We start from the raw sequence: 17,124 nt of genomic DNA on the forward strand, positions 1-17,124 counted from the left end.
GAGAGGTCTAGCTGGAGCAGGACATGAGATCTGAACCACGGGCCAATGAACGATGGCTCCTCTGATGTTCTAACGATGCAGTGCTGTAATCTTATAGCCAGTCGGACCACTCGGGAGCCCCCCTCTGGAATGTGGTACGGCAATGGTATATTCACAATCAAGCCCCCCTCTGGAATGTGGTGCGGCAATGGTATATTCACAATCAATCCGGCGAAATCACACCCAAAACAAAAGCACCACTTGTGAATCTTTTGCCTATGTAAGATGAGATGATTGAAACAATAGCTAACATTACTTAAAATATCCGTCAGGTGTGTTCTGTAAGTTCATATGTGAGTATCTATCAAGGCACCCATCAAAGATGGTGATTTCCCTATGATCAAGTACAGTACATATACACACATGTGCTCGTCATCCACGGGCAAACTGGCTGAAGGGATGATTTCTCTTGAATTCTGGCGGTATGGCCTGCCACTCCTCCAGGACAAGGATATATGATGGAAAATTACCCTCATGCTGAAGAAATCGCCACTGCCCTGAAACCGTCAAAACCCCAAAAGCTTTTGGTTAATGGAATCCTTGGGCATACCTTAGACACTTTTACTTTTTAAACACAAAAAGACATATTTACTCTTTTCATAACATTTTAATAATTAAAATGTTAAATTTAAATTTCTCTAAAGGTCATTAAAGTTCTACAGTTTGATCAGGCACCATGTCCGAATGCAAAAAGCACGATAGTTGCAAAGAGCACAAAAAGTGGCGTAATTGTAACAGATGTTTTAAATGTTTCTGGCTCCAGCTGGTCCCATACTTGTTTATGAGCTGGATTCCGCCGAAGAAATAACTGCTGACTGGAATGTCGCCAGTCTTAGAAAAACAGACTCTCTCCTTCCACCTAGTGGCTACTTAAAAAACTGAATGAGGGGACGTCTTGCTCAAAAATAGACGGATTTGTAGAGCGCTTTCTGTACAAATCAAAGCAGATGCTTTGAAATGAAATGCTCCCAAAACCACAGTACTTCTGAATCAGTACTGTGGATTTAGCTGCCAGTTCTTAACGTCTTCCCTTTAATTTAACTAAAACTTATGAATAAACTGACCTTTTAAAGCCATAAATAATGCGATGGCTTTAATGAATGGAAAAAAAGACCATTGGCGCAGATAAAAGCCATAACAAGGGATTGTAAATTCTAAATTATCTGTTTTAATTTTTTATTAATACACCAGTGGGTTACAGGTTAAAGGTGTTTAATATACTGTATGTGACGATATAAAAAAGCAGCCCTGTCTGCAAGCTTCATCCTGCAGAGAAAGACATGGAATATCTCATATTTAGGGCTATATTGTGGATCCTATTCCTACTCGGTGTGAAAAAGCAATAGATGCAATGCCAATTCTCGCACACCATAATGTACTAAATGAACATTTGAACAGAATCAAATCTCTTTTGCTGACTGCTAATACCAGTAAGCCAATAACAAGGCCTTCTTTTGTGCTAATAAATATTGCGGTTTGTAACAAACTAGTGAGACTCGTATTAAATTACGAGAAGCCAAATACTGCTACTGTGACTCAATACGATCCATGCAGGTCTTTTCTGTCTCTTTATGTTGGAATGAGCTCATTGCCAGAGGTAAGTCATTGATCTATTTACGCGGCAACTATACGACTCTATTCCTTATTCATATCCTTAAGCTGATAATGCTTTAAAGACATTGAAAGTCCACTAAAGTCCGTTAGTAACCCTAATCCCTTAGTTTAGGGCAGTGTTGTGCAATTACAAATTATAGTTGTCTTTGCATAAAAATGCACGATAGCTTAATTCTTTGGGGTTTTGAAGTGTCTTAACATTATGTACAGCTCAACAGTTGAGCAAAAAAAAAATGACTTCAGTTAACGTGAGCATTAGTTGCTCAAGTACCAAACCGAAAATGCAAATGGGTTTGAAATTGCTAGGGGCAGAGCGCTACCTTCACACTGGTCGATAATATTTATCGCCCACCTCCCTAACTTTGACCCTACACGTGTATCAAGCCTCACTCCCCACTACGGAAGCCCGGGTGTGCCAGTTCCGTTTTGTCGTTTTCTTTTTTGTTGCTGCTGCGATCAGCCCAACCGACTGGGAACCGACAATGATGTCTGAGCAGGAGGCTGTGAAATGCTCAAGTGCCCGAAACCGAGGAGGTGTACAGAGGGTAGAAGGCAAACTTCGGGCCAGTGTGGAAAAGGGGGATTACTATGAAGCCCATCAAATGTATCGTACTTTATTCTTTAGGTAAGTGTCAGCCATGTGCACAAAAAATAAAAAAGTGTTGTAAAATACAATACAGACAAGCGTTGAAGGCCTTGGTTTCCAGATCTTTCTTTCAACCTAACAATCCCCTTTATGCTCCTCCTACCTCCCCGTGTGATTGGTTAGTCGTGGGTGCGGATCCGGTTCTTGAGGTCGGTTCTGATCTCTGATTGGGCGAGACTCATGTTCATCAACTGATAGCTGTCATCTAGGTTGGTTTTGCAGACTAACATTAAGGAAGGGAAAGGGCTTTTTTTTTTAAGTCAACGCTACTATTTTGTATTATCATCCCGCAGTCACAAATTATATTTTTAAATCGCAGGCACGCTATTGTTGTTGTTTCCTTCGTTTTGAACCTTGTGGTTTGGTCGGTTGTGTAGTGATCTCGGAATTGCGACCGACACACAAGTCTCCAGCAGAGAGAGATAAAGACCCCCCAGCAGCAAAGTAAACCGCAAAAGACATAAAAAATAATAAACGAGGAAAACGGAGGAGAATAGATCTATAAATATTAAGATCAGCGGGCAAAACTAAAAGAAAAACCGTATGCTGACAAGCTGCAGATTGCGATGCAGAAGCAACACTGTAATCCCGTTGTGCTCGGTCTAATACAGGGAGTATTGATGTATTCAGTGTAACTGATTCTTCTGACACATTAAAACACCGAAAACAGAGCCCCCTTTTCTGAGTGCTCATCCTAGATTACTGCGGGCACCAACGAGTCACCTGTGTGCGGTTACTAAAAACGGGCCTACAATATACCAGGGGAATAAGGCATCTAGGCAACAAAAAAAAGTTATAGTTGCAAAGATAAGATATTTAGCAGAAAATTAAGGATCCAGGTTTGTGACTTTTGTCAAACAGAACGTTAAAACCGAAAGGCTTGTTGTTGTAACGCTGCAAAGGGCTGGATTAGCAAGCCTGAATAATTATGTAACTGTATCCTACTGCAATGCTGTGGATCAGGGGTGCCCAGCCAGGGTGCAGAGTCTCAGTCCACTTAGGGTGCCTGCAAGTTATTGATCAGCTAAGCAACTAATCACTTTCGATAAATAAAGAGATCTCTGGTCATCAAGGGGTGAAGGGCACTCTAAGAGTCTGGTCCCAGATGATCTTTAAATTGCATTGTGAATCAAATCACTTGCTTATCTGATCACATAGAAATTGCTCCAAGCCTTTAGAAATTGATAACCTATAAAATCTGCTGGTTTGGGGCTCTACGGGACCAGGGTTGGAGACCATTGTAAGGTGCATCCTGACAGTTCATTAGACTGCTATGATATCTATTCTGTGAAAGGAAAGGGGCTTTTTTCATTGTACACCTTTATATATATAACAGTAGTTTACTATAGAGATCAGCATGATTAAGAATTCCAATGTACATGTACATATAGCAGGGAACTCCTCTACTCTACTATAGTAATAGTATTTTGCTATATATTAGTAAAATGGCTGTTGTTGTTTTTTTTTAATACAGCCATGCAGTCTGTATGATGATTTCAATGTTGGTTGCCTAAGAATAAGTGCTCAAGAATATTGGACTCAATATTTGTCACGCTAATTGGAAACTTAATTTTAACCCTGCTGATTAGGACGTCCTTCGTATTTTCACTAGTTTGGCTGACAGAGTTGGCAATTAATGTGAATCTTTATCCTACAGAAGCTGTGAGATTCACCTCCTGCTGGTGCGTGTGTTTGGTGGTTTTGTGTGGTTTTGAACAGGTGGTCTGTGAATCTTGACTGCCTTAGGTAACCTAGTCTAATGGTGAATTCCTGTCATAATTACTGATGTTCGTCGTTCTGGAAGTTCTCCAACAAATGCAAAAGTATACATCTGCTCGATTATGTAGGTTAAGATCAGACCAAAAAAATGTGCTCGTCTACAATAACGGGCAGAAGGACAGCATAATTAACATCATTTTCCATCAATTCAGATTGCATTATGGTTTTAGATTAAGGTTAGTGGTAATTGTTTAACAGACTAGCACTCACAGAAATGTTTTCTAGGAGTTAATCTTTTTGCCTAATGTGTCCTTATCTGTCTGCTTTTAGTTTTTGGTCCAAATTGTAATCGGAGCAATGTAGTATTTGTATTCTGCACATTAAGTCATTGCAGAGTGTGGGGAAGAAGAGCAATTAAAAAAATCTGTAATGTACACAATCTACTAAACTCTCTACAGGTTGGGCTAGGCTAAAAAATGGAGAACATAATGACAGGACTGGCGTACTCCACATCCTCAAGCTTCATGAACGAATGCTTCTCTGGTTGTTACTTAAAACTCTGGAGGGCAGAGCCCTGGGCTTGGGCACTGGAGGACTCTGTCCAATATACGATAACAGTGTCATAGTAATGAGCAACTGACTAAATGTTGACAAATGTTGTCCGTTTACATAAATTGTACATTTAAGACTAAATTATGGTGATTGGCATCATGTAAATATTTCTGATACACTCATTTTATTTTTCCTCCATGCAGGTATATGTCACAAGGCAAACATGCAGAAGCGAGAGAGCTAATGTATTCAGGAGCCTTGCTCTTCTTCAGTTATAACCAGGTACTTAGCTACAGAGGTTTGCTCAGTTCTTGTTCATTGCTTTACCTCCTGTAGTATTCTGTCCACCTGCTGCTTCCCAAGGTGCCAAGCTACACTGTCATTGGTTCTTGATCAGTGTTGTTTTACGGGGCTCTGTATTGACCCTTGGATGACAGACTGAAGAAGAGGTTGGGGATTGTTGGAAATTGAGGGTAAAGTCAGCTCTAATGTCCCTTAAAATTGGTCCTTACAGGGCAGTGCTTTCTAGTTTTGCAGGGTGGGTCTTAAATTTTGTCCCAGTGTCTTTAACTGAGGAGTCTCAACATAAATCCAGCCCCTAGAGGACTGAAGGGCACTTGATCCCAGATGAGCTGTAAATTGAAATTGTTCCAAGTCTTGGAAATGATTTAACAGTGACCTAATAAGGGTAGCATTTTCCAAAAGAAATGTGTTTTTAACCTCTATGCATGTAAATTGTGGAATTTAAAGTAATTATTTTGATGCAAAGTCTCTTATGATAGCTGAATTTGTGTCAACGAGTGGGAAGATAGGAGATGGTAAAACAGTGGGTTACTGCTTCATGCCATTCTGAAGGAACTGAGTTTGGCCGCAGTGCAGGTGCAAATATGAGCAGTTTATACCATCTGCGTGGTCCCAGGCTCCTCGGAATAAAATGGCTCACTGCTGCAGAGGATCCTCCAACCAGTTGTAATTTTTCATTGTGTTCTGGAGCTGCGGGGGTAGCAGATTTCCAGGAAGATCATGCAGTTGTATTTCTTTATTTCCATCCACAGCAAAACAGCGCAGCAGACCTCTCAATGCTGGTGTTGGAATCACTGGAAAAATCAGACACAAAGGTAGCAGATGAAATTTTAGGTGAGTGGAGCTAGTTCTGTCTGACTTCTTAAATTATCTGAAATTAAGAATCCCAGTATGTTTTGTATTCAAGCATAGAACATATTTGTTTATTATCAGTGTAAGACTTTCACTGGCATCTTGACGTTTTTTCCCCTGATGAACAGTTAACATGGTCTTCACTGTCTGTATAACTGTCTGACAGTACTGTTGCCACACAGTAGCCGGATCTGGTCAGACCTCTGGGGACAAGCAGGCACTGTGGTGGGAGACTGCTGAGGAAAACTTTGTTGTTGCTCTAAGAGGTGTTGGTAAACCTAGAGTAGGGTTGTTAACCCCCATGTTCTGACTAAATTAGACTCTGATTTGCACAGTCTTGCATACCTGATTGGTCAGGAAGGATGAAAGCTTGGTTTAAGAGTACCAGCCAGCCACGTTTTCAGTGTGGCAAGAATTAACCAGAGAGGCAATAAAGGTTGAAGCCAGGAGGGCTGTGTGGCAAAGGTACAGAATGGCCTGACTGTAGTCTTCATTATTCTCATACTGCGTGAGCCTGCGAGGAATGTAGACCGACACAATGAGCTGACAGGGTCAGCAGCTAATTTTTCCCAATCATAGCAATGCAATATAATAATTACAAAAATGAGTTTCAGGATGTAGCGGTTTCCCCGCCGGACACTGGCATAACATTGTGTTGGCTTTGCAGAGCACTTGGCGAAGCTGTTCAGCCTGATGGACCCGAACTCCCCAGAGCGAGTGGCGTTCGTGTCCAGAGCCCTGAAGTGGTCCAGCGGCGGGTCTGGCAAGCTGGGGCACCCCAGGCTGCACCAGCTGCTCGCTGTCACGCTGTGGAAAGGTAGTGCCAAGACACAGCCCGGACGCCGGCTTCTGACAGAGACATCCTCTTCCAGATTTCAGTAGGCTGTAAAGGCACAGGCTTTATAGCAGCCAGAAAGCACTTTATTGAAGAAGGTTTTGCATAACATGTACAATAATACTTTTCTGAATTCACTACCCAAATGATCATGTATGCAGGTCATGTCTTAAGTGGAATTCACTGTACTGCTGCTATTGTCAGAATTCTTTGAAAATTATTTAAAGGTCATAAAGAATCCATTTGTGATTGCATTTTGCCTAGACCTCATTCACAGCTTCATTACTTTGCAGTCCTTTCTTTGAAAGAAATACCAGTTAAAGATGGTATTTATTTCCATTTCTAACTGAAATTTCAGAGGCCAATATTTAAAAAGGATATTGCATCACGACCCAACCACAGCTTGATCACAATGATCTAAATGGCATTATCAGGTGTTACAGCATTAAAGAAATAACACTGTCATTTTTCTTCACAGTGGCTTCGCAAGCCACCCAGAACACGTACGGTCTCTGTCGTTGCTTTTTTCCCCCATTTCTTAATTGTTCCGTCTGAATCGGCATTCCCAACCGGCAGCTACCGTACGATATAAATACCAGTCTTGGGGTTTATGCGTTTTGTTTTTCTGCGCAGAACAAAACTACAGCGAATCCCGCTACCACTTCCTGCACTCCTCTGACGGCGAGGGCTGTGCCAAGATGCTGGTGGAGTACTCGGCGTCGCGGGGGTATCGCAGCGAGGTGGACATGTTCGTGGCCCAGGCCGTCTTACAGTGAGCTCCTCCCCCGAGCCCCGTCATCCGCGCCGCCGTGGCGTCAGGACTGGAGATCCGTCGGGTTTAATTGACTTCTGAACCCGAAGTGGGAAACTGCTTTCTCCTCAGGCCTGCCTTCACCGTGGATTAGGGTCTTATCAGTAATTCAGAGGAATGGCTTAAGTCTCGAATTGCATTGGTAGCACAGTGTCAAGCAGGAGATACTTTGTTCAGTAAGATATCCGACAGTATTTACTGGAGGTTTTATACACCTGCGTCAATCTTAAGTATTTTTTACATGTAATGAAATGCGAAAAGCTAAATGGGAAAAAGTCAAATAAAATAAAGCAGGTACTTTGTTGGCAGTAAATTTAAAGTGGGTATAGAGTGGGAATCTGACATTTTGGTAGTACCATGCAGAGCTTAGATATGGAACATGCTAAAGAACATCTTTACCTTTACAAAAATGGCTGTTTGCTCTTATTACACTGCTATAGAAGTGAATGTTCTGTTTTTTTGTACCCCCCAGGTTTTTGTGTTTAAAAAATAAAAGCAGCGCCTCAGTGGTCTTCACCACATACACACAGAAACACCCTTCAATAGAGAGGGGCCCTCCCTTTGTACAGCCCTTGTTAAATTTCATCTGGTTCCTGTTACTCGCAGTGGATGGGTAAGTCCACTCTGACATGAGCCCTCTTTTACAATAATATAAAACATGAGACCACTAATGTAATCTGCTTCTTATACTGTATGCCAGATATGAATCCCCCTACAGAAGCAGCGGCGAATTTTGGAAGAGCTGTTTGGGTTTGCAGTTTGCTTTCGTTGTCTTCTCTGTTAAGAATCAACTGTTTTCAGAGCGGTCACTGCAGCACATCAGTCTTGCATCTGAACATAAAAGACCCTAAACTTATGGCATATTGTCTCACAGTGAATGCTGATTCTCACTGGGGGTGAAAGTCGGTTGTAGAATTGTAGTGTATGAAGATTGATTTGATATCATTTACATTGAAAAAGCTTGTGTTCTGTCTCTGTTCCAGGGGTAAGCTAACCGTTTTTACAGTGTTATGTGAACAGTATCAGCCATCATTGAAAAGGGATCCTATGTACAATGAGGTATGGCACTGGATTTTTTGGCTATGATTCCTGAAAAACATGTATATTGCTTTCAGTTATTTAAAATCACCATTGTTATGATTTATGCAGTATATATCATTATTACATGATGCCTAATGAGACAACTGAATGGTATGCTATTAGAATAAAAAAGGTGAAGGATATTCTAAATTGCTAAACACTCACATTTAAGATAAACAGGTTAGAAAAGTAAATTAGCAAACCTTATATACAGTATGTAAGAGGGTGATCTTTATACTATTTTGTATAAAAATGTAAATAAAAAGACTGCTTATGGCACAATTCAAAATAATAATATAAATATAACTTCAGGTACCAGTTGGGTTGTAATCGCTTGTGTGGCATATACATCCATGAAATACTAATTCTAAACTTTTTACAAGACAAACATCTACAAGCAAAGTACAGTGCTGTTTTGAAATAAATCTACAGAAGTCTATAACGTAATATATAATATACTTTTTTTATTTTCTCACATATAAAAGCTCATTTAAATGATGTTTCTTAAGGATTCACTGCCACCCGGTACTTGCTTTAAAATCTGGTCGATTTCCACAGTGAGTTTTACATTTCTCTGTCTTTGCTCACAGTATTGAACCAGAATGGAATGACTGCTTGCCATTCCTGCACAGTCAAGGAATTAAATCAGTTTAATTGTCTTTATCCCTGGATTTTGTGTTGACTTGAACAGCCATCTTTGGCATCAAACATCAGTGGGAAGCATTTTACAATCCATATCACGCTGTAACTGGGCAAAACAGCAGTTCCAATTAATAACATGCTGTTTTTGACAACTGAATAACTTTATTTTGTTTTTGAATTCCTTGCCTTTATTACAGTATCTTGACCGAATAGGACAGCTCTTCTTCGGAGTTCCTCCCAAGCAGTCGTCATCATATGGTGGATTGTTAGGTAAGGGAGTCCCTCTGTAGAATGGGATTTGGGGATGCGCTAGGTAGAGGTGGTGAGGAAACATTTAACTTTGTTCATTTTCTCAAACTTTATAAAACAGTTTGTATATTGCATGTGCAAATAATCCATATAATCAAAAAAAAGAATCTCATTACTGGTACTGTAACATTATGTGCTTGTGTTAGTTTCCTTTGTCATAAAATTATTGTTTGGTTTCAGTTTTTCACATGACAGCTTGAATAGTCCTTTTAGGTTACAGTATGATGAAGAAAAAAAGGGACAACAGATCCAAATGTTAACTTTCAAAGAAAAGGCAGTTATACAGTTGTCATTCTTTGTGCAGAGCCATTGATATTAGCACGCTTTAGTCATTTTTTATTAGTTTAAGTTTAAGATTCTCACGTTTGTTTTCCCTTTAGCGACGATGACTAATTAATGATTGATTACAGCTGATCAATCAGGGTGGACACTTAATAAATAAACACTGAGGGTCCCAGATATGACAGCCGATAGAGAGTGTATGAAGTCAGAAATGAAATACATTGTGCGACTGACTGAAAGTCTTGAGTATTGACCTCAAATTCTTCCATTTCCCTTCTTCCAGGTAACCTGCTCAACAGCTTGATGGGGGCTGGAGAGGAGGAAGGGGATGAAGCCCAGGAGGACAGCAGCCCTATTGAGCTGGACTAAAGCAGGGCTGTGCTGGAGGGGTTAAGGCTGCATGGATCAGACAGGTTACTCTAATAAAAACAAGGCCATTCCAGGCTGGCTTCACTGCATCTGGAAGAAAGGACTGGTGTTTTTGTTTTTTTAGCTTGTGGGCTTGAATGACTGGCAGTTAGTGTATCTGGGACTTGGACACCTGACATGAGAGGAAAACTGCATAAATAAAAAATCATCGGGGGGAGATGTTGGTGGTGGGTCTCCCTTCACAATCTGGAAAAAAAAAATTGTCGGTTTATGTTATTTTGCGTGTGGAAGAGAACACCTGTACACATACAGACCTGACGTTTCTGCAGTTCTATTTTAGGACTGATCTACAGTTGGGGTTTGCTCATATGAAAAAGCTTAAATGTTTTTGGAATCCCATAGATCCACAGGCTGATTGTGAAGTCGGCCTTTGTTTTGCAAAAACTATTCTGTTGCAATAAAGAGTTTGGGTGTGATTGTGGTGAAAGTACAATTATCTTGAACTTAGTGGCACTGCTAGATGTTTGGTTACTTTAAAAAAATATATCTTTTTGAGTACGTTTGTTCTGGTAGATGATCCAGTGAAATGAGGTTTTGAAAAATTCTGACAGCACAGCAGAAATTTCAATACTGATTTGTCTTTATTTATAACTGTTCTTTTAAAATCACTGTCCTCGTGATGTGAGGAAAAGGTCTGTGTTTTCAACAGATAAATCATTCGTCCTGCTCCTTTAATTTGGAAATGCCGTCTGTTTTTTTCTAAACCCAGCCAGTTCGTAGTCGGAATTGTGGCTGTAATTCTGCGCTGCTCCGGTATTACACTGTACACTGTACATCCTCCCGACTGGAGGCACGTCTCTTGTAGACACTGAGGTGGCTGTGTTGCTGGAAGCTGACATGGCCCTCTCCAGCCCCAGCTAACATCCACTCTGACCCATACCTACTGTGCCACAGAAGGCTTGTGAGTTCACCCAGGCTTGAGCTGGCAGTGCCTGGGTCGTTGTCCTCCACCTGTGCTCTGAGCAAGCAGCTTTGTTGATCAGGGCCCCAGTGACAAAGAAAAACTATTTAGTTCACATTCATCAATGACGTTGCTTAGCAGTGATGTTTCTTTATCCAACACGTTTCTGCACTTTCATTTTACATGCTGATCTCTGACACCTGAATGATAATTCACATGTATAATTCATTCATGTAGGCTACAAAACTGGCAGTACTTTTTAGTCTATAAGATGTGGTAGCCTTATACTGTATATGTTAGGTGTAAAATACTGCCAAAACTTTTGGTTTGAAATCAAAGGTATATTTTCCTTTTCACTGTTAATGTGTGCATATACTACTCTAAAATCTATTTGTATAAAAGCACTGGGGCCAGGATTTTCACACTGGTAAAATTATTAGAAAACTCCATTACACGCATTATTTTGATTTGTCATGCATGGCATCCAATCACTGAAAGCTGACATCTTGAAAGATTATAAAGAAAATACATTTTATTAACTGGACAGTTCTGTTCATGACTCCATTATGTCACACTTGACATCAGTTTTAAAACCATATGAGAAAAGCCTCCTTTAACTACAAATAGAAGTTTAAATGTGTAACATTATTGAAAAGCATAATAAATCATAAAGATACAGGTATCTAGGATATCTGTACAGCGTTTTGAACACATTTGAGTGACTAACAGTATGTGCAGGATCCTACTAATGACTTTCTAACTTCCTTGCAAATTAATTGAAATTGGTTAGGGTCATTTGGATTATTGATTTTTCTTTAGATCAAGTATCTTACTGGCATTCCTTTTGAGAAGAAATCATTTGAAAGCTTTATTTTTTAATGGAACCTGAGTTTGAGGAGTTGTACAGTAAGTTTAAGTATGTCATAGAGTTGCAATGCATCAAACACAAGTTGCATTCAATGTTGAATGTTCTAATATCCTGTGTGGTGTTGGAAAAATCGAAGGCCCCTTTCTGATCGCAGTGTTATATTGACTTAAAACACCCAAGCCTGCCAAAAGACACACCAGAGTTGTTTAAAAATGATCCCGAAAATAATCTGTTCCCAAATCTACGCGTTGCGATGAGTTTAATGACCATTTTTGTTGAAAAGGTGGCCCTTTTTGAGCCATGTCTGCGACCAAGCGTTCACAATGTCTAGAACACGAAATCGGCTCTGGCCCTGCCGACAGCACTGTCCTCTGCAGGGAGCCCTGAGCTGAAGAATCTCCCATTCTTACTGTGACAGTATCACTGACGTCGAGCCTTGACAGGCTGTTACTACATGTTTGCATTTAAGGACGGCAAACTTTTTTTTTTTCAACTATTGAAAACACTACATCGCATTCTAGTCACTGGAAACAAACAATAAACTATTTCGTTTCACCCTCTCGCCTCCCCCAAGGTGCCAGTGACATACGCTCCAATAATTGGTGTCAAATCAAATATTTCTTTTACTGCTGCGTAGGCGTTAAGATAGAGTGTTTGACCATTTTAAAGGATAACTGGGCTACTCCTGTCTGATAGTGTGCTCCTTTTTTGATAGTGTCAAGCCATCTTCTAGCCAGTTGGAACATTGTTTTCTAAACAGGACGTACTCCAGTTTAATGCTGTACCCCCAAAAAGTGAAATACGTACCTTATGGAGAGATTTCAAATAATTGTCTGTTTTGTGTGCTTCCTTATCCAGTGTCATATTTGCGAATCATCATGTCATCATGCAGTAGTTTCGAAGATACATGTGCCAGTGCATGTGTGATGAGCAATACAGTCAAGTGTCTGACTGCTATGAGACATCGATACTCCGCATCACCTGTTGTCTGGTGGCTTCAGCCATAGCTTTTCCTGCTGATCTTTAAGAGAATCAAATACATACCCTGTGAGTGTGTACTGTAGAATGTCAGACTTAAGTTCTGTTTCAGTTTTCCCTGAATATGATCTTTATTTGGCCCTACACCTTGCAGCTATTTTTTTGCTTTCAGAAGACACCGTGATTAAACAATATATACTTTTTTGGTTTTTCCAAGAGGAATTGTTCTTTTTTCTTAAACACTAGTTAATGAACTTACTCTGTAAAGCAGACCATCGTATTTTTGAACATGGACTAGGCTTAAATTATTTTTTAATCTGCTGTAATACCAACCAGTGTGTGGCGTGAACAGGTGACAGGAAATCTTTTATATGTTTTCAAAAGCAGTGTTCATATTTATAACTGGCTTACGTTTAAATCCATTTTTTTTGTTGTTTAATATTCTATTAAACTCCTATTTTGTCTAAACTGTCAAAAGATTTTTTTCGTGCTTATGTTTTATACACGTGCTGCAAAATTGAGAGCCTTAGAAAAGGAAAATAAAGATGGAAATGTGACTTTTCTGAGGATTATCATTTCATTACATCCATCCATTTTCTGAAGCACTAAAGCACCTGGAGGAAACTCATGTGAACACAGGGAGAAAATATAAACTCCACACAGACAGCACCCCATGTCCAGAATTGAACCCAGGGCCTCAGTAATTGAACCCCAGTGGGGGACAGTAATGCTAACCACTGCACCATTTATTTATACTATCCATTTATTTAAAAATGTGCATACAAAGATTTCAAAATGTTGAATCCTAACAACCTCAAAAAGACATCTCATAGTTTTGCACACCTGGCGGTATTTTCATGCATTTAGGATCAAAAGAAAACATTGATGTCCTCCTTTCCTTATAGCAAGAAAGAAATCTCCAGCTTGATTTAGCAGAGTCGAGTGCTTTACTGGGAGGGGTCCAGCACCAGGCTCAGGGGGACCTCTTGGTCTTCAGACCCCACTGGAAGGTTGCCGAGGTTGAGTGAGACCAGCTCTGGTGTGTGCTGGGCCCAGCTGCGCTGTCGGGGGGCTCTCCATCCAGCCCAAGCAGAGAGAAGTCCAAGCTGCTCCCGCAGAACCAGAACGTCTGGCAGTCCAGTCCACCTCCAGGCCTGTGAGGTCTCCCCAGGGGGGACTGGAATGGGGTGGTGTAATTCTGCTACTTCCGTTATTTGCCCCTTTTAAATTTGAAACCGTGTATTTTTTTCGGCAGAAAGAAGGAAAAATAATTTAAAAGAGTAGAAATACACATTCTATACACATTCATTGTGTGGAAATGCTATAATAATAATAATAATAATAATAATAATAATTATTATTATTATTATTATTATTATTATTATTATTACATTTATAATAGTAATAATAATTATTATAATAAATATAATAATACATATATTATTATTATTATTATTATTATTATTATTATTATGATTATGATTATTATTATTATTATTATTTTATTCGATAATATTTAAATTTGTAGACAATTAAATCATTAACTGCTCAGCAGTTGGTTCGTCAGCCCGGGATTTCACGTGGATAGCAGTGGGAAATGACTCGTGTGGCAATCTAACTGCAGTCAGGTGACGGGCATTCCTGAAGGACTATAAATGAGCAGATCACGCCGTGCACTAGCAGTCTGCGTCTAGGCTCGGTAAGGTCATAGGTTCCCTTTCTCGGCTGCTGCCGTGTCAGCGACGCTGAGAAAAGCCGAAGGTTTCTTTTTCTTCCTCGGCTGCGTCTTACTGGCCAAACGGGATCGGTCGGGATAAAATAGGGTTGTTCGAGTAGCAATGCATCCGTTTGCGTTAGGAAACCATGTGAGATCGAGGTCTCGATTGCATGAGGAATAAGGAGAAAACGGGAGACCAATTAACCACGGAAATCTCTCCCGGTGTATTGAAGCCAGAGTTAACTCCCTGAGAGATCCAGCAGCAGGGGAGTTTGTGGGCTCTGCGGTTCTTTTTAAAAACGCCTTCAGTAAAGAAAGCAATTCTGGTAGCTTTCCTCTTGACTGATCGAGTCGGGCATGTTCTGATTTGCCGTTCCCGAGCTCAGAGGATGAAAGGAAGGATTCCTCAATTTCTTTAGGATTTCTAAGCTGTTAAGCATAGAAAAGCTACTGTCATCTTATAATGTAACGACGCTTGAATCGGTCTTCAATCTCGACCAGCGTTTGAATGCGGATGTCCAACAAGACGAGCTTGATCTACCCTCATTATAGGGGGTATCGCTGGTCGTAGAAAGCTTGTGTTTTGGTGTAGAATTAAACGATTTGAGTCGTTTGGAGTAAAGTGCAATACACTTGAGAATACCAGCTTGAATGCTGTAGGTTAATTCACCTCAAACATGATCTTGTCAATTCAACTTTATTTATCATACTTACACGGGTGCATGGTATAGTGAAAAGTCTTTCTCATTTGTCACTTGGGTGCAGTTTATAAATAGAACAGATTACAAGACAATAGTAACACAATAATAGTGTAATAACATAACTGTGCAAATATGCAAACAGAAAAAAGAATACAACAGGACAAAAACAGTGCAAAAATAATATGGTGATTGATAAATATTACATTACAATTTTGGCTTACATTCAGTGGTTGTGTATGTAGTAGTGGTGGAGTACAGTCATTGTGGGTACAGGAAGAAGTGAGGAGAGATCAGAGTATGATGGGAGGGAGTGGGGGCGTCACCGGCTTGAGGGCTCAGTCTTATCAGTCTGTTACACAGTGTGAACCATCGCAACAGGAGCTACAAAACCCATCAGGCAGAGGGAGGAGAATTTGTCACTTTTTAGTATGTATTACTTTAATCAATGTCATTTTTTTCTTTCTATTTATGGACCCCAAACTGGAAACAATTTTGATCAATCCGGGTCAGCACTGCTATCCTCATCACTAACAAAGGTTTATTCTGTACATGGTTTCTCCTTTATTGAAACATGTACTGTACATTTTGGGCAGTTTTCTCACTAACCTAGGGTGAACACAAGAGCTCACAGATGCAGATTCCTAACAGTACACAACCTTATCACATACCCTAATATATCCATGATACTCAATTAATGAATGTTCCCCAACTTATGCAAGGACAGCGGCAATAGACTATTTTATGTGTTTTAGTATGTTTAGCTCATCACAGGCCTGTAGTTCACTTGTTTTTTTGTTTTTTTTCCTCATTTGTCCTCTCTCGTAGATAGTCAATCACTGCCTTTATCCTCTGTTTGGACAGTCTCTGTAACCTAAATACAGGATCAATACTTCAGCATGATTGAAGTATTTACATTTAAAATTCCTTAGTAGCACCACTTACGGGCACTGGAGAGGCAGAAATCTGGAAAACTGGGAGAAGGACAGTGATCCAGGCGAGAAGCTCTATGTCTGAACGGATCGGAGCAGCAATGAAGGTGCTGGGATGAGAGTTCAGCAGCAGTCTGGCTGGAGGTGAGAGCTGGAGGTGTCCAGTGCCCCAGGATGAGAAATGAAAGCCCTTATATAACCCCAGAGAGCCCCAGTTTCGTCACCTCTGGCTTTTGTGCCTGGGAATGGGAATACTGACCTGGTAGGAAAAACAGGAATGGTTAAAACATGTAGGAATGCAGGCAGGTGACAATTCGCACCACAGTTCTAAAAGATCGACCATGGATCCTTTCACAGCTCTTGAGAAATGTGATTTGGGTTCCATCTCTAAATATGAAGCCTGTACGGAAAAAAAAAATACATTGGTGGCTACTGCCCACTACTTCAACAAACTTCTCAAAGTGCAGACATTTCATGTCTGTGGAAAAAATATCAAAGTTTGTAAAACCAACTTTGTGTGGTGCTTTCCCTGAAATAGTTTTACTGAAAGAAGTTAGACTTTTTTTTTGGTATAAATGAACATCTTTAATTGACTGAAATGAGTCTCTAATATGGTTTCCCCCACAAACGTGTTGTAAACGTCTCCTCATGTCCTGCTCTTTAACTTTTCAAGCAAGGTGGATAAACTTGTTTGAGAGAAGATAAAAGTTAGGCCTTAGTTTAAACAGATTCTCTACTGTCATTTCATTAATACTCACTGATGTTCATGCTATCAAACTGATTAAATCATTTCTGCAAATCTTTGGAAGGTTCATTATTCATTTAAATGCAGGTAACTAAAAACAACTGACATAATTGACAATGTATTCTTATTGTTGAAATTATACCCTTTAGTTAAATTCATCACAATCGCAATA

The 17,124-nt window shown here is 40.1% G+C and overlaps 1 protein-coding gene across 1 annotated transcript; it reads left to right on the top strand.

Annotated features, from left to right (window-relative positions):
• The first annotated feature begins 2,085 nt into the window (after positions 1-2,085).
• On the top strand, positions 2,086-10,529 carry get4 (guided entry of tail-anchored proteins factor 4). Its single transcript, XM_006636967.3, has 9 exons — positions 2,086-2,278; positions 4,774-4,852; positions 5,626-5,707; positions 6,393-6,542; positions 7,194-7,332; positions 7,844-7,984; positions 8,355-8,430; positions 9,291-9,363; positions 9,968-10,529. Exons 1-9 carry the CDS (start codon positions 2,136-2,138, stop codon positions 10,051-10,053), a joined length of 969 nt encoding a protein of 322 aa, XP_006637030.2. The 5' UTR covers positions 2,086-2,135; the 3' UTR covers positions 10,054-10,529.
• The last annotated feature ends 6,595 nt before the right edge of the window (positions 10,530-17,124 follow it).

Source organism: Lepisosteus oculatus, chromosome 19 (assembly GCF_040954835.1).
Source record: "Lepisosteus oculatus isolate fLepOcu1 chromosome 19, fLepOcu1.hap2, whole genome shotgun sequence".
Taxonomy (NCBI): domain Eukaryota; kingdom Metazoa; phylum Chordata; class Actinopteri; order Semionotiformes; family Lepisosteidae; genus Lepisosteus; species Lepisosteus oculatus.

What these genes read in the sequence shown, in the direction of transcription:
- get4 (XM_006636967.3), top strand. Translation starts at nt 2,136, where the DNA reads ATGATGTCTGAGCAGGAGGCTGTGAAATGCTCAAGTGCCCGAAACCGA. An exon ending in CGCTGTCACGCTGTGGAAAG is followed by an intron (nt 6,543 to 7,193) that starts GTAGTGCCAAGA and finishes TTTTCTGCGCAG; the next exon opens with AACAAAACTACAGCGAATCC. An exon ending in ATCATATGGTGGATTGTTAG is followed by an intron (nt 9,364 to 9,967) that starts GTAAGGGAGTCC and finishes CCCTTCTTCCAG; the next exon opens with GTAACCTGCTCAACAGCTTG.